Source organism: Rhinolophus hipposideros, assembly GCF_964194185.1.
Source record: "Rhinolophus hipposideros genome assembly, chromosome: 20".
Taxonomy (NCBI): Eukaryota; Metazoa; Chordata; class Mammalia; order Chiroptera; family Rhinolophidae; genus Rhinolophus; species Rhinolophus hipposideros.
In genome coordinates this window covers 16,629,629-16,649,680 of record NC_138066.1, presented here as the reverse complement: position 1 = coordinate 16,649,680, position 20,052 = coordinate 16,629,629, and the positions used below count along the sequence as shown (strand labels likewise).

Sequence of the window (20,052 nt, the reverse complement as noted above, 5' to 3'; positions counted from 1 at the left end):
CCCCATCGCTTGGCTGTCTTTGTTTCTCTGCTGTGTGGGCGCGTCTCGAGCACGTGGCAGCTGGAGCGCGCAGGCCCGAGGAAAAGCGACCTGGGTTTAGAGTATATGTATGGCTGCCTGGCAAAAAGAGAGCCGGCTGCCCAAGGGAGGGGATAGGCCCCCAATCCAGGTTGAGTTCCCTCCTTCCTTGAGCTCCAAGACTTCAGGGGAAAAAGGATGATTCACCCTGTCCCACATAGTCCCGGTCCCATCGGTTGGCCCAGGACTACCTGGGAGTGGCCCAGGCACACAGATCCACTCTCCAAACTTTGTTCCGGAAACCCCCCGCCCCGCTACAGCCGAACTTCTGGGCCTGGGGCTAGGGATAAAAGGGTTTCAGGATTTCCCTTTGGAGATGTCGTCACCTCAGGAAGCAGGACAGTTAAAGAGAAATCACACACAACGTTCACACAACAATTTAATAAGGAAATGTACAGGCATTCCACCGGCCACTCTTAGCCGTCCCTCCCCAGCTCCAGCCCCCTCCCCAACTCCAGCTTCAGCCACGACACTTTGCTGACCCCTCGTGGTAGAGGTGGGCAGCGGTCCCGGGCTGCCAGCGACGCCGGCTGGCTCCTCCCAGGCTGGAGAAAGGGGCGAGGCAGTCCACTCCTTCCTCATCCTTCCCCGCCCCGGCCTGGCACTGCAGGGTGTGGAGGAGGAAGGAGAGAAGACCACACAAAGGAACCTGAGAAAGGCGCGGAGAGTTTGCAAGCTTTTGCTAGCACCTCCCACACAAACACTTCTTAGATTGTTTTAAGTAGGGCTGGTGTGCAATTCCTTATTCCTATCTTGTTCTAAGATGGGCTCGAGAAGGCACTACGTATGTATGCCTGGTCCCCAACACCTGTCAGTCCGCCTGGTTAGGGAAGGGATGCGCAGTTTCCAGGGCAGTTACTATCCTTAACTCACCCCAGGAGGAAGTCTCATTTTAGAGGTGAGTGGTCTGAGAAACCAGAAAATATAAGCAGGCAATTAGTAAGAAAGAATTCGAACTCAGGCCTCTCTAACATCTCAGCCCGTCCTCCCTCCAGGGAGTGGACCCTCTAGGTCCTTCCCACCCTCGCAATAGGGCGGCCCTTGCAATAGGCGTCTGCAGAGATAACATCCACTTGTACCATAGAGTCTTCAGGGACCCTTGTGGAAGGACCTCTCTACTCCGGGGTTATTCAGGAAGGAGTCGGTTTCTGGAATCAGTCACTTCCTCTGTTGAGGGGATCACACAAGGTGGAGATGGTGAGCTGCCACCTGCTGCTTTCTCTGCCCAACCCCACTCTGGTCCGTGCAGAGGACAATATATGGAGGAGGGGCACTGTCCTCCCAGACTTAGTGGACATTCTCTTTCCAATGTCAAGTGTGGGAAATGGAGTTTAATTTTATAAGAGAGTAGGGAAGACTCCTATATAATTATTCAGGTGCTAGAACCCTGATTGCTCCAATAACCCCTGGTACTAATCTCCCTCACCTTTCTCAGGAATCCCACATAATTCTCTTTTTTGGGGGGAATCTAGATCCCTCACGATCCACTGGGACCCAAACTCGATCTGGAAGGCCACACCTTTCCGCGCCCCCCAATGCTGAGGCGAGGCCTGTAGTCCCCTCCCACACTATGAACTGGCAAAATGCCAGCGGTGGGGTTGCGCCCCAGTCCACCTGGCATTAGGACGCTGCCTCCGTTTCGGCCATGCCTGCTTCCCTCCCCACGCTTTCATGGGATGAGGGGGACAGTGAGGGACCCTCTTCGGCCACTCGCCACCCCCAGTTCTACGAGGTGGACTACAAGCCCCATGATGCCGCGGGGCCGAGCTATAACAAGCTCTGCCCGGGGCACCCGGGTCCCCTTCCTCTCTCCCCTGCACCCCCGCATCCCTGGCCGGCCGCTCGGGCTGAGGGCCGGGCTATGCGGCTGCGAGGAGCCGGGGGCTGCGGGCGCACGTCCCTGCGGCGGCGGCCGCGTCCCCGGGGCCCGCACCCCGTGCGCCCCCGCACCCGCTGCGGGAGCCTGCTCCCTCCGTGGAGCCGCGTCTTTGTGTGCGGGGGTGTGAGAGGCGAGGCGCGAGTAGGAGCCGCGTCGCCGAGTGCCCGCTCCCTCCCCGGGCGGGTGGGGGCCTCTCCACGCCGCCCGCCGTCGCCGCCGCCGCCTCGCGAGGACGCGGGCCACCCGCACCGCGCCGGGCACGCCGCCCCCGCCCGCCGGCGCCGCTCGCACATGCCTGAGCCGCAACCCTGCGAGCAGGCAGCGCCGGCCCCCCGCCCCGCGGCCCCGGGCCCCGGCTGCGGCGCCTTGCCTCCTCCCGGGCCGGGCGCCGTGGCCCCGGCATGAGGAGCGGGCGATGATACCCGCTAACGCCTCCGTCAAGAAGGGGCCCGAGGGCAAGTACCCGCTGCACTACCTCGTGTGGCACAACCGCCACCGCGAGCTGGAGAAAGAGGTCCGCGCCGGCCAGGTAAGAGCGCCGTCCGGCGCCGCGGGGACCCCACGGCCGGGCACGCCCGCCCAGCGTGGGGAGAGGGCGCGGCGCGGGCTGTCCCGCCTCCCCGGCGAGTTTGCAGCGCTTCTTTGTTCGAACCGCGGCTTTTGTGCTTGTGGACCGGGAGAGGGTGATGGGAGCGGCCCTCGCCGGCTCCTCTCCAGCGGGGACCGGCGGCCACACGTGTCCCGGATCCTCTCAGATTGGGGTGGGGGTCCTGTGCCCCTTCCCCGCCGGGTCGTGAGGGCTGCGGGGGAGGGACTGCCGGCTAGGTCTGTGTTCCATGTGCTGGGAGAGTCCGCCCCACTCAGTGGAGCAGCGACACCTCCCGCGTGAGTGTGCGGAGGTAGGCAAAGCCTGCGTGTGGGGGGGTGGGTCACAAGTCCAGGATAAGAGAATAGGCTGTGTGACACTCCCAGGCATCCCAGCCCCACCCATTGCCCTCAACCCTCAAGGCGAGTGCTTAATCTGTTTGCTTAGACTGGGCAGAGCCCCTGGATCCCTCAGACCCCAGAGCCGGCTCAGGAATGGGGAGTGGACAAAGGGAGACCCCCTTGGGGAAGCCCCGAGAGCCTTGTCCAGGTGCTGAAAGGCGCTCTCCTGCCCTCTGGTGCTGGGGCCTGGTTTCTAGGCTCTAAAGAAGCTAGGGGCCACTAGTCACAGGAAACATTTGAGGTTCTGCACACACAGCGGGCTCCGTGATTCCTGCTAGTCAGTGAGAATGGTTGGGTCAGCCAGCTTTGGCTGGACGGTGACCTCCAACAAGATGGGATAAGGCGGGGTCTCCTGGCCATTCTTCAGGACCAAGGCAGGCACAGGTCCACAGGTAGTTCCCAACTCTGCCCTTGGCCCCCAGGCCACAGGTAGGCACTCGTGGCATGGACAACTCGCCCTCTAGGGTGCAGAGGCAGGAGCCAGAGATGGGCCCAGCCTGCCCCGGGTTGCCTCAGGTTGAGGCCTGCAGACTTGGCCTGGGTCTGAGACTCCAGGGCCATAGGCTGGGTGTGGTTTGCTCAGGGATTGTCCCCTTTGGGAATATGCCTTTTGATGGCCACTTCCTGAGTCACAGGAAGTTCAGTCTGAGCAGCCGTCTGCTTCCCAAAGGGAAGAATGAGGCAGAGAGCAGGTTATCATCAGACAGCAAGTGAGGTGAGGGTCAGAGTGTATCTCTGAAGTCTACCACTGCACCCCCAGGCCAGCATAGCATCCAGCTCTGCATAGTAGTCCCAACATTTTGGGGTGACCTGAGCCTCCAAACCTCTGCTACACCTCTGCTTACAGAAGGACACTCCAGGTAACTCCTCAGACCATGACTCTGTTTGTCCATCATCAAGGAAGTGGTTTTCAGCCATAGAGGCTGAAGGTAAAGGAAGATAATTCAGAGTAAGAAATCCTGGGGAACAAAGACGAACAACCCCTGACCTCAAGGAGACCCTGTTCTGGCGATGCGAGTGTAAAGAGAAAAGTACAGTGTGATGTGCAGGGTGCTGAAACAGACAGTCATCTCTTTTGGCTCCTCTTTGCTTTCCTCCCCTGAGGGCAAAAGAAGACAAGTCTCTGACAGAGGTTACAGCTGGAGGGATTTAAGTCTGACACAAGAGGAACTTCCTAATGGGATGGTTGAGGGCTGGTGGCTTGAAGGATTATTAGGCAGAGGGCTAGTGGATGAATCTCCAGAATGCCTCAGTGGCACTCCTTTGCTGGAGGAGTGGGTGGTTTTTTTCTTGCAGAGATTGGAGAGAGGCAAAATACCCTAGAAGCAAAGGCTCTTTCTCCTGGGACTCTGAATGATAGTCCTCAGATCAGCAGCCATCTTGGGGTGGAGAGACTGGAACCTACTGAAGGCAGGGGTGGTTTGGGGTTGCTGAGTGTGTCCCTCTTCTTCCCCCAGGCTGCCACAGAAACCAGGCATTAGGTTCACCCCATCTCCACCATTCCATACCCCAGCCCCCGAGCCACCCTGGTGAGTTAGTGTCTCCTGGAAATGGACACCTCCTGCCCAGATTCAGGCCAGACGGAATATAGGGCACTGGTTGAGGTTAACCCTTGTTCAACCACAGAAGAATCAGATCAGTCCTCTTTGCTCTGGGGGTGCCAAGAAGGGAAGTGCCAATCAGTCTGGATGGGAGAGGCCCCTGACTGTGTCTTAACTCCAGGACTGACCCAAAATGACACTTATATCCAAATGTACACTGTTCAGTTCCCAAGACATCAGGCTCCCGCGGAGAGCTGAGTGCCCAACCCAGCCATTTCCTGCAGGGGGGTGGGCCTGGGAGCAGCCACCTAACATCGTAATGAACCCCCCCCCCACACCCTTCCCCCACACTCCCAGGCATCCCAGCTGGAGGTCCCTGACCTCTGGTTCTCCTGGCACTAACTGTCGCAGAGAGCAGCCAGGCTTTCCTCTAACACACAGCAGCTGGGTTTCCCTGGGCTTCACTTGGCATCGCTGCCTCTTTTTCACTCCAAGAAAGCCCTCCTGTGGGCAGGCTTGGCAATGCTGGCTTCCAAAGGAGGGGCATGGTGTGGCAGGTTCATGAGCTTTGCTCAGCAGCTGCCCCCCCCCCCAGCTCTTTTGGGTGCTGGAAGCAGGGAATGCTCAGTGTGTGTTTTTTGGGTGAAGGGAAGGGTCCATGGCCACCCCTAGCTGGCACCCAGTAGTACAATGATTGCTGGGTGCCCTGCTTCTTGGCATGCACATGTCCTGCCAGGTTGGGAAGGGGCTAGGATTGTAAGCCAGTGGATGTGCCAGTTCTCTCTTGGCTGGCCAGGCCCTGAGGTTGGCACAGCCAGTTGGCCACAGCCCTGGTTCTGAAGTCACGAGTCCCTGGTGTTCCCTGAGGATGGGAGGTCGCGGTTAGACTGTATAGCTCCCTGTGGGAGGGCCAAGGAGAGCAGGATTCTTCCCCTGGCAACTGGCACTCTGGAGGGGGCCAAACTATGGTTCCAGGGAAACATTTTCTTTCCTCCTGGGGCTTCATCCACCATGGTCTTCCTTCCTGCTTCCTCAGTTCATCCTTCTGACCTAGGGGCAGGTGAAATGGCTTCTCGGGCTCGTGGATGCTCAGTCAGATGCTACCCCACCCAATGTACCTGTGTGTCCAAGAGCACCTGTGCTCCCCACCCCCACCCCTTAAAGTGGGTAGTTCCATCTGTGGGCCATCACCACCGCTGGTGAATTGGGAAGCTCAGAGGAGGGTGCCACAAACCCCAGAAACCGAAAATCAATGTGTCTGGGATGAGGGGATGGGCTGCGTGGGACAGGACTGAGGGGACCGCGTGGAGGGAGAGTTAGCAGGTTCTACCCCCACATGCTCAACCCAGTGTAAGGAAGCATCCTGCCTCCCTCCCTGCTGAGTGACTCAGGGCATACCTGTTCCCACACCTCAGGGCGGTGGGAGAGCTGAGAAGCAGTGATCACACCAGACTCGGGCTGGAGGAGGGCGGGGAACAGGGAAAGGAGACAAAGACTAAGAAGGCAAGGCCCCACACTTCTTCTCCAGCACCCATTTTTAGTCTGTACATTTGGTGTGTCCTTGTAGGATTTCACCAAACCAAAGGATTCTGCTAATGCGAAACAAGTTTGAAAAATACCCTGCTAGTGCATGTGGGTGCGAGGGGTGTGCATGTGCAAATATGCTGGCAACAAATACGTGTCTTACATGTGAGTAGATGCCTGCCGAGTCAGAGCAGCTGGGCACGCCTGTGCTTGCACACTTCTGGTGCACATGTACCGTGAGTGTGGAGGCAGGAGTCTGAATGTGTATCTTTATCGTACAAGTGCGCGTGCGCGTGTGTGTGCATACGCAAGTGTGTTTTTGAGTGAAAACATGGTGGCTCTCTGCTCAGGGAGCTCTGGCTCCTAAGCTAGCGAGACCTCTGCTTTTGACTCTAGCTGAGGCCTGCTGGCATGGAGTTTCCATTCTCTTGGTTGGGAGGGCTGGGTATTGGGTTTCATGGGAAACCTTTTCATTCCAGCAATTAAATAGCTGCAGGCCTTTGCTGAGGAAATTAATAAATTCTCCCACCTGGGCCCAGGGCAAGGTGCCACTTCCACAGCAGGCCCTGAAATGGGCAGGTGTGGGGAGCTTCTTTGGGGCCTGGCTGGGGTACGCAGGGCCCATGTTGGCCCTGGAAAACAGTGGTGCCCTGGGGACCCTGAGGACCCTGGGAGAGCTCCTGAGGCGTGGGGGTGGGGAGGGGCACTCCTGCCCGGCAGGCAGTGCCAGCCTCTGTCTGTCTGTCTGTCTGTCTGTCTGCCTGCCTGCCTGCCTCTCTCTCTCTCTTTCTCTGTCTCTGTCTCTCTCTCACCTGGAGCTGAGGCACCTGAGGGGGCGGGTGACAGGCAGCATTTGGAACCCTGGGGCCAGGCGGGGTGCCCTGCCAGCTCCCTGGGGTCTCGGCAGCAGCATCTGGGCGGCACAAATGACTCTGCTGCAGCCCCTGGGAAGGTCTCCTCCTGACTGCCCCAGCCAGCTCGGGGCCTGTAGGCCCTTCACCACTCCTACCCCAGGGCTCAGACTGCACCCAGGTCGGGAGGAAGGGCCCAGCCCAACCCACAGTGGGCAAAGAGTAACTAGCCCCCCCTCCTGTGTGGGGAGCTGATAGGGAGGGGCAGTCTGAGGGCCACAGGGGCCGGAAACACTTTTTTTCTTTTTGAGGCTTCCAGTGTATTTAAAAACGAAGAAATGCGAACACAGGGTTATAAAAATTATGTAAATAATTTAAATTATTTAAAATGCTTTCTTTTTGATCAAGGAATTCATACTCATGTTTTAAAATATTTAACCCCTGCTAGAAGGCTTGTAATAAAAAGCAGCCATCCTCACCTCACCTCTCCCCACTGCTCTGTCTCATTCCTCAGAGGCAGCCGCTTTGAACTCTAGGCTGTTATTTACCTCCATAATTATAAACTATATACTTCTACACCTAGTTCTCGGCTTATCAATTTTACACTTGATTGCCTTCGCGTGTCCCTTAAATATAGTCAGCTCTGCATTTGTTTAACAAATATTTATTAATCACCAGTTATGTGCCAGGTGCTGTCTAGGGACTGGGCATACAGCGTTGAACAAAACAGAGAAGGACCCTCCCGTGTGGGGCTTACCGTCTAGGTGAGGGAGACAATGAAAAAACAAACAAGCAATTTCATGTTGGAAGAGAATTAAAGCAGGGGAAGGGGCAATCTCTACAGAAATAGCACCTGTCATTTAAGATGGGTGGTCCGAGCAGGCCTTTCTAAGGAGGTGACCTTTGAGCAGTGACCTGAGTGAAGTGGGGGAGAAAGCTCTGTGGCTTTGCAGGGATCCAGGGAAGGCCGGTATGTGGGAGTGGAATCTGGAGGAGAGGTGGGAGAGTGCATGAGTGTAAGGAGTCGTCCAGGGCTGAGTGGTGGGAAGGTTTTGAGCTAAAGAGTGTCAGAATCTGAAGAGCATTTCAGAGGATGGCAGTAGCTGTGATGGGCCATGTGGAGAATAGACCTAAGGAGCCAGGAGAGGAGTGAAGAGACCAGTAAGGAGGCGACGAGGCCAGCAGGAGAGAGATGGGGTGCCTACAACACGATGGAAGATTGAGGTGATGAAAATAAGAAGACTCTGGATCTGTTTGGAAGGTAGAGCCTCTAAGGTCAGGTTTTGTTGATGGATTAGATATGGAAGACAAGAGGAAAGGAAGAGAGAAAACCAGTTCTAACGTTGTTGTTGTTTTCTACCTGAAAAGGGACTGAGGTACTGTTTCCTGGAGTGGGAGAACTGGGGCAGGTGCAAGCTGTCCAGGAATGGCTGGAGTGAAGAAAGTGAGGAAAAAAAGAAAAGTTATGGGGGGTCAGCCCGGTGGCTCAGGCGGTTAGAGCTCCATGCTCCTGACTCCGAAGGCTGCCGGTTCGATTCCCACATCTCATCCGCGGGGTTGCCGGTTCAATTCCTCGAGTTCCACAGGGGATGGTGGGCGGCGCCCCCTGCAACTAGGATTGAACACAGCACCTTGAGCTGAGTTGCTGCTGAGCTGCTGCTGAGCTGCCACTGAGCTCCCGGATGGCTCAGTTGGTTGGAATGTGTCCTCTCAACCACAAGGTTGCCGGTTCGACTCCCGCAAGGGATGGTGGGCTGTGCCCCCTGCAACTAGAAAAACGGCAGCTGGACCTGGAGCTGAGCTGTGCCCTCCACAGCTGGGACTGAAGGGGTGACAACTTGAAGCTGGACAGCACCCTCCACGGCTGGGATTCAGGGAACGACAATTTGACTTGGAAAAAAAAGGCCTGGTAGTGCACATTGTTCCCCAATAGAGTCCTATTCTCCTTCCCCAATAAAATCTTAAAAAAAAAAAAAAAGAGAGAGAAGTTATGTGAGGTCAGGATGTCCCACTCTGTTTCATAAATACAATTATCTTTTCATGTTTTTCTGAGAACGTAAATGACTGTTTTCCTCCAAAAAAGTTGTCTTCTGTTTCCTGCATTGACAGTGTTTCCTCTGGGTTTTCAGCATCCATGTCCATGTTTTGGTGTTTCATGTTGGTGGCTTTCCTCAAATGTCCAGTCACCCCTGGTTGTTGGGGCATATTTAAGAGTGGGGCTGTGGAGCTTACTGATGTACGGGTGCTGCTGTCAGATGATTGGGTGGCCAGCTGGCCATTTACTGCAGGATTGCCAAATGTCTGTACCCAGAGGTCTGTAGTGCCTCTAGTTTCTCCAAGGAAGAATTCCCCAGTCTCCTGCTCGGGGTAGGATGGGGCAGTCTGGCTGCCAGTGGGCCAGGATCTGAGGCAGGGGAGGGACTGGGCTTTCACTGTTCACCAGTTTTCAGCCCCATCACCTCATCTCCAGGTCAGTGTCTCTGAGTCCAGTGCATCTCAGGCTCAATTTCTGCAGAGAATAAGCCCCTGGCGTCCTGTGGAAGGGAAGGGGGCATCTCCCATCTTTACAAGATTGGTAGGGGGGCCAGGGCCTCTGAATTTTAACCAGCCCCACTGTGTTCAGCTCTGAGTCTCACTCCCACCTCTGCTGTTCCCAATTGCCTGCATGTTCTGTACCTTTCAAAGGTGCTAGGAGGTGATCTGGCTTCCTACCCACTAGGGTTCCCCTCTGTGGGTGCTTAGGTTCTGGTACCCTCTCTTGCCCTAAGTCAGTGATGCCCCAGCCACTTTCCATGTTCTAAACATGTAAAATTTCTCATCTGCTGACATCTCTTTATTCTTGTGGGTTTTAAATATTTTATTGACATTCTTATACTCATATGTTTACCATTTGGGGCACTCTTCATTCCTTTGTATAGAATCTAAGTTTCCATCTGGTATCATTTCCCTTATACCTGAATAACTTCCTTTAACATTTCTTGAACATCTTCTGGTGGTAAATTCTCTTAGCTTTCGTTTGTCCACAAAACTCTTCATTTCCCTATTTATCTATTTATCTTATCTTTTCACGTCAGACAGGTAACATGCTGATGTTGTAACAAGATTTTAACAAGATTTGAGGGAGGCACATCTCACATAAGAGCCTGAACACCCAATCATCACACTTATGGCAGATCTCCCCTTTATTTTATTTTATTGGGGAATATTGGGGGACAGTGTGTTTTTCCAGGACCCATCAGCTCCAAGTTGTTGTCCTTCAATCAAGTTGTGGAGGGCGCAGCTCAGCTCCAAGTCCAGTTACCATTTTTAATCTTTAGTTGCAGGGGGCACAGCCCACCATCCCATGGGGGAATTGAACCAGCAACCTTGTTGTTGAGAGCTCGCACGCTAACCAACTGAGCCATCCAGACGCCTCTCCAGAAGCTCAGCGGCAGCTCATTGTCTTCAATCTAGTGTGGAGGGCGCAATTCACTGGCCCACGTGGGAATCGAACCGGCAGCCCTGTTCTTCAGAGCTTGCACTCTAACCAACTGAGCCATCCGGCCGCCCCTCTCCCCTTTGTTTTTAAAGGATATTTTCCACAGGATGTAGAATTCTAGTTTAACAGTGTTTTTCCCCAGCACTTTAAAGATTTCATTCTATTGCCTTCTAGCTCGCATGGTTTCTGATGAGAAGTATGTAGTATTTCCTACATTTGTTCTTCCATATATAATTTGTTTGATTTCTCAAAATGCTTTTAAGATTTTCTTTTTATCACTAGTTTTTAGCATCTGATTTTGATGGGCCTTGGTGTAGTTTCCTTGATATTTGTCTTGCTTGTGATTCATTGAGTTTCTTAGTTCTATGGATTTATTTTTGTATGAGTTTCCACAATGAATTACCACAGACTGGGTGGGTTAAAACAAAAACATTTTTTTTCTCTCTCATCGTTTTGGAGGTTGGAAGTGCAAACTCAAGGTGTCAGCAAGGCTCCACTCCCTTCAAAGGCTCTAGGGGAGAACCCTTCTTTACCTCTTCCATCTTCTGGTGGCTCCAAGCATTGGTTGGTTTGGGGCTGCCTAACTCCAGTCTCTGCCTCTATCTTCATGGAACTACTCCTCTCTGTGTATCTTGCCTTTGTATGTCTTATTGACAAAGACACATTATTGGATTTAGAGCCCACCTGGATAATCCAGGCTGATTTGGTCTTGAGATTCTTACATCTCCAAAAACCCTTTTTCTAGATAAGGTTACATTCATAGGTTCTGGAGGTTAGGATGTAGATGTATATTTTTGAGGGGTACCAACATTCAACTCACTACAATAGGTTTTTTAAAAATCAAGTTTGGTGGGGGAGGGGGGTTATCATTTTGTGAGGTTTATAAATGTCTATTGTTTTGTACACCTGAAACGAATAAAAAAAAATTCAATAAATAAATAAATAAATAAAATTTGGAAAAGTTTTGTTTGTTATTTCTTTTAATTTGTCTTATTTACCCCCATTTACTTATCCTATCGTCTGGAATTCCAATTACACTTAAGTTAGAATGCCTTAGAGTGTCTCAGATTGCTGAGGCTCTGAATGTTTTTCAGTACTTTTTTTACCCCTCTGTGCTTCAGTCTGTGTAGTTCTATTGCTATGTCCTCAAGTTCATGGATTTTTTTTTTTTAGTGTCTAATTGATTGTTAATGTCACTCAGTGGATTTTTTCACTTCAGATACTGTACTTGGTATCTCCTATTTCTTTCCTCAGGAACTCTGTGTTCATGTTTTTCTTTGAACTCTTGAACATATTGAGCCATTCGTCATCTTTATTGTAAAACGACTTTTCTCCTAATTATGCATCATATTTTCCTACTTCCTTGCATGTCTAGTAATTTTTAATTGGATGTTGCACATTGTAAATGTTGTGATGTTAAGCACTTGGACTTTATTGTCTTCCTTTAAAGAGTATTAGGCTTTGTTCTGACAGACTAAGTTAAGTTACTTGCAAATTAGTTTGAGTCTTTTGAGCTTATTTTTAATCTTTATTATATTGGGTCTAGGTGAGCCTTTTCTCTTGGGATAGGTTAGCCCTACTACTAAGGCATAACCGTTTTCGAGTCTCTATTCAATACCCTTTCCTGGTAAACAACAAGGATTCTCCACTCTAGCAGGTTGGAGTTTGAATGTCTCCCTGCCCTGGGTGAGCTCTGAGAATTTATCAACCTACTGTTCCTTTTCTGCCTGGTTGAGTTTCACTCTACACATATGAAGTTTAGTATTTACCAAAGACTCAAAGCGACCCCAAGTGAATTTCTGGAGCTCCTGGGTTGCATAGCTCATCCCTTCCTGGGACTCTGCCCTGCAACTTCTAGCTACATCAGCTTCCCTGAACTCCTGTCTGTCTTCTCAGCTCCTGAGTGAGATTACTACCGTGCTCTGCTAGCTATTCCCCTCCCTGAACTGCAGTCTCAAATATTCCTCCAGGTAGAAATCCAGGCAATCTTAGAGCCCACATTGTTTGTTTCTCTTCCTTCAGGGATCCCAGGACTACTTGCTGTCTAATGTCTGCAAACAGTTATTTCATATATCTTGAAGCAATAGTTTTCTGTTTACAATAGGAGGATAATTTTAGTTATCATTGTTGGAGTAGAAGACTTATACTGGCATTTTAATCAAGTTTTGGGAAGGAAAGGAAGAGTTACATGTATGGGGTTGTTTAATCAGGTTTTGGGAAGGAAAGAGTTACATGTATGGGGTTGTATTTAACTAGAGGTCCTAGCCTCCCCAAATCTATTTAAACATTTATGTTTAACAGATATATGCTTTTATCACCCCCCAAAAAACCTCACATAATATAATCATGCTTTTCACAAAACCATCATAGGAGTTATTAAAATGTTAATACATAGTGTCCCACAGGCACAGGACATGAGTTTGAAGTTATATCATGAACATATTCCTTCATTCCTATCGAAGGATTACTGCAACTCTTCACTAAACCTCACTCAGTGGTAATGTCAGTGATCTAAATTACTGGCCCTTCCTAAAGCTGTGGTCTTGGACCCCTGGGTCCTGTCTCACGTGGCCTCCTTTGCCAGCAGCCTCTTAGATCGCCCTTCCGCCCCAAGCTTACTCTTCGCAGGCAGCCCACTGGGCCTTGGAGGGGACCTATGTGGACAGGAAAGGAGGAAGGCCCTCCCTTTCTCAGAGTCACTTCCTGCAAGCACTTCCCACTCACCTGATCCCAGCTCAGTGTGTCTGTTTTTTTCTATTGCTTTGTGAGGTGGCCAGGTGATTGCTGCCTGCTTAGAGGCTGTTGGGTCTCCGAAGTGACCAGGGCTATGTCTTCACTTCCTTCTCCAGGTGGACATCGAGCAGCTGGATCCCCGTGGGCGGACTCCCCTACACCTGGCCACCACACTGGGGCACCTCGAGTGTGCCCGTGTGCTCCTGGCACACGGTGCAGACGTGGGCAGGGAGAATCGCAGCGGCTGGACAGGTGGGCACCACTGCTCACCCCGGCCCCACAGCCAGGGTCTCTCCAGCAGCATATCCTTGCTTGCCCTGTGACATTGTCTCCCCTCCCCCAGTGCTTCAGGAGGCTGTGAGTACCCGGGACCTGGAGCTGGTGCAGCTGGTGCTACGGTACCGGGACTACCAGCGGGTGGTGAAGCGACTGGCGGGCATCCCGGTGCTCCTGGAGAAGCTGCGCAAGGTGAGGGCCAGCCTCTCAGTCTCCCCACTGGAGCCCTTGAACCCTGTCAGTAGCGCAGACTTAGCCACTGTTCCTGTCATCCTCCAGGCCCAGGATTTCTACGTGGAGATGAAATGGGAATTCACTAGCTGGGGTAAGAGGGCTAATGGGGGCCTCTCTGGGCACTCTCCCGCCCCAGGGCTTTTGCACTTGCTGCTCCCCTGCCCGGAGCACTCTTCCCATACCTCCTTCTGCGACTCCTCATCTTTCAGTTTTCAGCTCAAGGCTCCCTCCTCAGCCAGGCCTTCCCCTCTGCCCTGAGTCTGTTATTACGATCTCCTTCACTTTGTAATGATTTGCCCATTTGTGTGTTTGTCACTCCTGCTGGAAGGTCAGCTCCAAGAAGTCATTCTCCCTGTCTTGTTTAACGTTGTATCCCCAGTGACTGGAATAGTGCCTGGCACACAGTAGGTGTTTGATAAGCATTTGTTGGAAGATCGGATAAAAGATTGAATGAATTAACAAATGGTAGATAATGAGAACTTGGTGGTGGCTGCCACGCGCCTGTCCCTTAACCTCAGATTGCACGTATCTGAGTGACTGTGGCCTGTGTTTGTGTGGGGGTTGTTGGGGGAGGGGCTTCTCTCCCACCAGTTCCTACCTTTTCCCAGCCAAACCCCGACCCCCGGCCGGAGGTGGCCCAGGTTGGGCGGGCCAGGGAAATCGAAGCTACCTCCGACCTTTCCTTCCATCTAGTGCCCCTGGTGTCCAAGATCTGCCCTAGCGACACCTACAAAGTGTGGAAGAGTGGGCAGAATCTGCGGGTAGACACCACGCTCCTAGGCTTTGACCACATGACGTGGCAACGAGGCAACCGCAGCTTCGTGTTCAGAGGCCAAGGTCAGGCAGGCAGGAAGTGGGGCAGGGTGGGGAGGCTGGAGACAGCTCTACGGCACCCCTGACCGCCTATGCTGTTCCGTGCCTGGCAGATACAGGCGCTGTGGTCATGGAGATTGACCATGACCGCCGGGTGGTGTACACTGAGACTCTGGCATTGGCCGGGCAGGACCGCGAGCTGCTCCTAGCTGCTGCCCAGCCCACCGAGGAGCAGGTGCTGAGCCGGCTTGCTGCACCCGTTGTCACCACGCAGCTTGATACCAAGAACATCTCCTTTGAGAGGTGAGTGGGCGTGGCCTTGAGACCCTGGAGCCAACCTGGTGAGGCGCCCTCTTACCTGGACCACTCTGCTTCTCCAGGAACAAGACTGGCATCCTGGGCTGGCGCAGTGAGAAGACTGAGATGGTGAATGGGTATGAAGCCAAGGTGAGGCCACAGCTCCTGGGTGCCAGGACCCACTGCACTCTTGCCTATAGGGAGCTGGCCAGGGGTTTCCTAACTACCCTCTCTCAGCCTTGGAGGCGCAGAAGCCATGCAGCATGGAGGGAATAGCACTAGACCAAGAGGCAGCTGAGGAGGATGGCCAGAATGTACTGAGCACTTATTATATTCGTGTTCAAGGCACTGTTCTGACATTTTATATGTATGCATGTATATATATCACACACACATACACGTGCTCATTTAATCCTGATGACAACTCTTTGGGTAGGTGCTATTACTCCCATTTTACAGATGTTTATTGAGTCCTTTCCATTGGTATTCCATTTAATCTTTATAATAACTCTGTGAATTAGGGTATCAGCCCATTTTATGATGAGGAAATGGAGGCTTGGGGTGGTTACCTGACCTGTACAAGGTCAGACAACCATAAGTGCTAGCCGAGGTCCCGACCCTGGCTGTTTGACTCTAAAGCCAGGCCGATCCCCCTGAGAAGACTGTATCCGTCACTCTGGGACTCCCACATCACCCCCATGGGACCACAGAGTGCCGCCGCTGAATAAAGGAACTAACAAACGCTGCAGGCTTCTGTACTGTTTCTTCCTTGAAGGTTTCCCTGGTTCTGCAGACGGGGTCGAAGCCTCTGCATTTTGTTCCCACAGCCCTGTGCTCCCCACACCAGAGCATGTACACACTATGTTGTAACTGTCCATTTTCTGTGTCTTCACCTAGATTGTGAGCCTCAAGAAGGCAGGGACGGTGTCTGGCTGCGGTGGGTCAGCACGGTCTCCCTCATGCCTGCCTCAGTGCCTGGTAGATTGAGGCTCCTCACAAAGTGTTTGTCGAATGAATAAGAGCATGAACGAATGTCTTCATAAATTTACTTTCCTGAAGGCCTGGAGATTGGAGCAAACAGCTCCCCCTCCCCTGCCCCAGGCCCTTCCTTGCAGGAAGTGTTCAGAATGCCTTTGGGGGCAGTGGGTAGTGGTACCAGAGCTGTCTTTGAGCCCTTTTCTCATCTTTCCCCAGGTATATGGAGCATCCAACGTGGAACTCATCACCCGGACGCGGACAGAGCATCTTTCAGAACAGCACAAGGGCAAGGTCAAAGGTAATGAGGCAGAGGCACATGGCGGAACGTGTGAGGCACCAGCTTCCACTTGAGCGCCTGTATCAGTATTCCCTGTGATCCTTGCAAAAGTCAGGCTAGTTTATTCAGGCAAATAGGTTTCAGTTCAAGTGCTAAGTCCTAAGGATTGGTAGTGGCTGCCTAGAGTGCTAAGATGATTCTAAGGCAACATTCCGGCTCAATGGGTAGGAATTGATTACTAATGTCTGCACTGGATTTAGGAAGGGAGGGAAATGTCATGTGTCCTATTTACTGGCCATCCTAGTCTAGTGAGACATATCTAGGCAAAGAAACTCAGAGCGGCCTGCCACCGATTCTCTGTAGCCGTTGATACCACACCTGACTCTCTGGGCACCAGTTAGACTGTCTAAAGTGGACAGACATAATTCCTGTCTTACAGAGGAACAACTGAGATCATTGACATGAAAGTGCCTGAAGTAAAACACACACATACACGTGCATACCCCCAAACTGCTCACCAAAGGCAGGTATTTTTTGTTCGGTGTCACCAACCTGAAGAGTGACTCTTTTAGAAGTTTCTCCTGAGCCCCAGGCCTACTTTTATTCTAGTTATGCTTATAGTGGTTCTGGCCTTGTCCTTTTGAGCTCTCAGTCACCTTCAGATGAAGGTGCCTGGATATGTGTGTGGATAAGCCATTCCCTCCTCCCCCCAGGAAGCAGCCTCCTCCCTAGGTCTTGGGTGCTGTCACTTCTGAGGGCTGCAGTGTCCTCTGAGACGCCTCATTTGTTGTAGGCTGTAAGACACCTCTGCAGTCCTTTCTGGGAATTGCTGAGCAGCATGGGGGCCCTCAAAATGGGGTGAGTGTGTGCCATGGGTGCCCCTTGGTGGAAGGGTGTGAATGTGGCTCAGGAGGAGGCCTGGGGGGTGTCCTGCTTAGCATGTGGACACCTTTTCCACGATGCCCAAGGCCATTTCAGTTCCACAGTGGTGGGGGTGGGAAAGGGGGCAGCTCCAGGGCCCTTAAGGCTGGCCTGGTACCAGGGAGAGAGGGGCTCATGGGCCCCTTCCCATGTGGTACAGACCCTGATCACTCAGACTCTGAGCCCAGCTAACCCCACTGCCATCACCGCAGAAGAGTACTTCAATCCCAGCTTTGAGCTTGGCAACCGTGATATGGGCCGCCCCATGGAACTGACCACCAAGACCCAGAAGTGAGGTCCCCTGCTGATGATGGAGAGGGGTGGGCAGGGCAGAGCCAGCGGGGCTCCCCCGAAGGTTCTGGGAGGCCATGGCTTCTACAATGTCCCTCACCCCTTGGGATCTGTGGGGGGCAGGTTCAAGGCCAAGCTGTGGCTGTGTGAGGAGCACCCCCTGTCCCTGTGTGAGCAGGTGGCCCCCATCATTGATCTCATGGCTGTCAGCAATGCACTTTTTGCCAAGCTCCGGGATTTCATTACCCTGCGCCTGCCTCCTGGCTTCCCTGTCAAGATTGGTGAGACCCCACCCCATGTCCCCTCAGTGGCTGTTGGGGGTGTGGGACTTAGGTGAGGTAAAGTGTGTGTGGGAGCGAAAGTGTGAGAGCGGGGTTGGTGGGGCCTGATGGTTTCCTCATGGTCAGAAATCCCGATCTTCCACGTCCTCAACGCCCGCATCACCTTCGGGAACCTCAACGGCTGCGACGAGCCAGTGCCGCTGGTGCGAGGCAGCCCAAGCAGCGAGACCCCTTCCCCAGGCAGCGACTCTTCCAGTGTCAGCAGCTCCAGTTCCACAAGTGAGCCCTGTCCTCCTCCAAGCCCACCCTCCCCTCACCCCCACGCCGGCGTGCTGTCTGTCCCTTCCTGGGGAGCCACTCTGACTGCAGCCTGCCCTCAGCCTCATGCCGCAGCTGTGAGATCTCCCCCGCCTTGTTCGAGGCCCCGCGAGGCTACAGCGTGCTGGGCGGCCAGCGGGAGGCGGCCACCCGTGACGACGAAGACCACCTGCTGCAGTTCGCCATCCAGCAGAGCCTGCTTGAGGCGGGCAGTGAGTATGACCAGGTGCGTCCCCGAGCCGTGCCTGGCCACCGGACTGGGCACCGCCATAGCCAACTGGCCCACGCCTCCTCCCAACAGGTCACCATCTGGGAGGCATTAACCAACAGCAAGCCGGGCACTCACCCCATGTCCTACGAGGGTCACCAACAGGACAGGTCAGTGCCCACCAGGATTTGGAGGTCTATCCCTACCCATCTGACATGCACACGGTACCCCAGTACCCTTTCCCAGTGGTGAGAACACTTCTGGCTGAGCAGCCCCTCTTGGCCCAGAGAAACTGTGGTACCCTCACCAGGGACCCTACCGGTATCAAGATGGCTTCTCCCACCACCCTTTCCTCCTGGATGGATGAACAGTACTCCAAAAGGGGTCTGGGAGCAAGGGCCAGGCCTCCTGGCCTCCAGGGCCTCACCAGGCAGGATGTAGGGCTGGGCTTCTAGAAGATGCCCACGTGCTCTGGGCCACCGTCCACTGAGAAGGGGGGGGATCTGCCACAGCTGGGTGGGAGCCAGGATGGTGACGGGACTCCTCAGCTCCCCTGGAGGGTGGCAGACCTGCACTTGTGGGGCCTCCACGCTGGCTCGTGGCTGCGGTCACTGGCAGGTGCGCTGGGAGTCCTGGACGTGTCTTCCCCGCCCCCAGGAGCACCCCACCCACGCCCCAGCACCAGCCTGTGCCCCCCACGGCGGCTCCCAGTCCTCGGCCCAGCCCACGCCGCGGCCCCAGCGGCCACGTGTTCCGGAGCTACGAGGAGCAGCTGCGGCTGGCCATGGAGCTGTCAGCGCAGGAGCAGGAGGAGCGGCGGCGACGCGCGCTCCAGGAGGAGGAGGAACTAGAGCGCATCCTGCGGCTCTCGCTGACCGAGCAGTAGCGCCCCAGCCGGGCCCTCGGCCACGCCACGCATGCCACGCATGCCTCGCCCCGGAGTGTGACATGCAGGGCCCGCAGGCCTGTCCCGCGCACCGGGCAGCGGACCGGGAGGGGTTCGGCATGGCCACGGGGTACTTTTCTGGGCCAGGGCCTGGAGGCAGCTGGCATGGCCCGGTCCTTCTGCTTTGCTGTAACCCGACCCCCGCCCTCTGCCCTGGGCTCAGGCCGGTCCAAGGGCAGAGCCAGGCGATTCTGAGCGGGAGACGGTCCTTAGAGGAGCGGCGTCCCCATCCGTGCTCCTTTTGGCCAGCCCTACTTTCTGCTCACGTCTCCTCTTCAGGACACTGCCCGTGAAGCCTTTGCATCTCCGCTCTTCGCCCCCGGGGCGCAACTGAGCTCCCCTCGTGCTGTGTTGCTGCTGTGTTCCAGACACAAATCAGCAGGTCAAGGGCCCAGCGCCTCCCCCACCCCGGCATTTTAGCGTCAAGTGCACTTAGCGGGGTGCCCGGCTCCCCAGCCCCCATACCTCTCCCGGGTCGGGTCTCAGGGTGGTTCTAGCTTCAATTTTGGCGGCCAAAGGTTGGAGTCCCCTTCCTCAAGACATTTTTGTGATCACGGAGGGTGCCCAAGGTACCCCCCCCCCATACACACACCTCTGCAAAGCCTGGCTCCCTCGTGCTCTCTCGGCAGATGGTATGTGGGGGGGAGCACACTGGGTTGGGGACAAGCACTAGACCCTATACTGGACTGGACACAGGTGTCGCCCGGGGCCCTGGCACCACCACCCACCCCTTCCCACCAGCTGCTGCTAGCCCTCTGGTTGTGCACCCCACTTGCCCCCCCCCCCCGGGGCTGACTCTGAAACCTTTCATCCAATGGTGCTAACCCCCGGCTCTCCCCTGCCCCACCCCACCCACCCAGAGAAGCACAGACCCCTCCAGGGGCAGGGTCCCAACGCACTCCCTTGTCTGGATTTCCTCAGACGGGCCTTCTTGGCTCAGCCAGTGAGGTTCAGAAGGGACACAAAAGGGATGGAAGAAAAGAACAAAGAGAAACGGTTCCTCTCACCCTCTTCCCTGATGCCAGGGGCACCAGACTGATTCTGAGGCACAAATAAATAAAAGAGGCTTCAAACCTGAGGCTTTTCCTACCTGCCTTTACTGGGGGAGGGCACCCACCTGAAGTCTGGGGGTTCCTTTTGA

At 54.2% G+C, this 20,052-nt stretch overlaps 1 protein-coding gene across 4 annotated transcripts; it reads left to right on the top strand.

Annotated features, from left to right (window-relative positions):
• Positions 1-1,953: 1,953 nt before the first annotated feature.
• ANKRD13B (ankyrin repeat domain 13B) lies at positions 1,954-19,996 on the top strand. Of its 4 annotated transcripts, none has more exons than XM_081027079.1 (15): positions 1,954-2,486; positions 13,188-13,323; positions 13,415-13,539; positions 13,627-13,672; positions 14,275-14,418; positions 14,514-14,697; positions 14,775-14,841; positions 15,886-15,967; positions 16,740-16,804; positions 17,028-17,158; positions 17,282-17,439; positions 17,566-17,718; positions 17,820-17,983; positions 18,059-18,135; positions 18,623-19,996. In XM_081027079.1, exons 1-15 carry the CDS (start codon positions 2,373-2,375, stop codon positions 18,849-18,851), a joined length of 1,875 nt encoding a protein of 624 aa, XP_080883205.1. In that variant the 5' UTR covers positions 1,954-2,372; the 3' UTR covers positions 18,852-19,996. The 4 variants fall into 4 exon arrangements, with proteins under 4 accessions (XP_080883205.1, XP_080883206.1, XP_080883203.1 ...); XM_081027080.1 differs by having other exon boundaries at positions 14,508-14,697; positions 18,059-18,139; positions 18,584-19,996; XM_081027078.1 differs by having other exon boundaries at positions 1,955-2,486; positions 14,508-14,697.
• Positions 19,997-20,052: the final 56 nt, after the last annotated feature.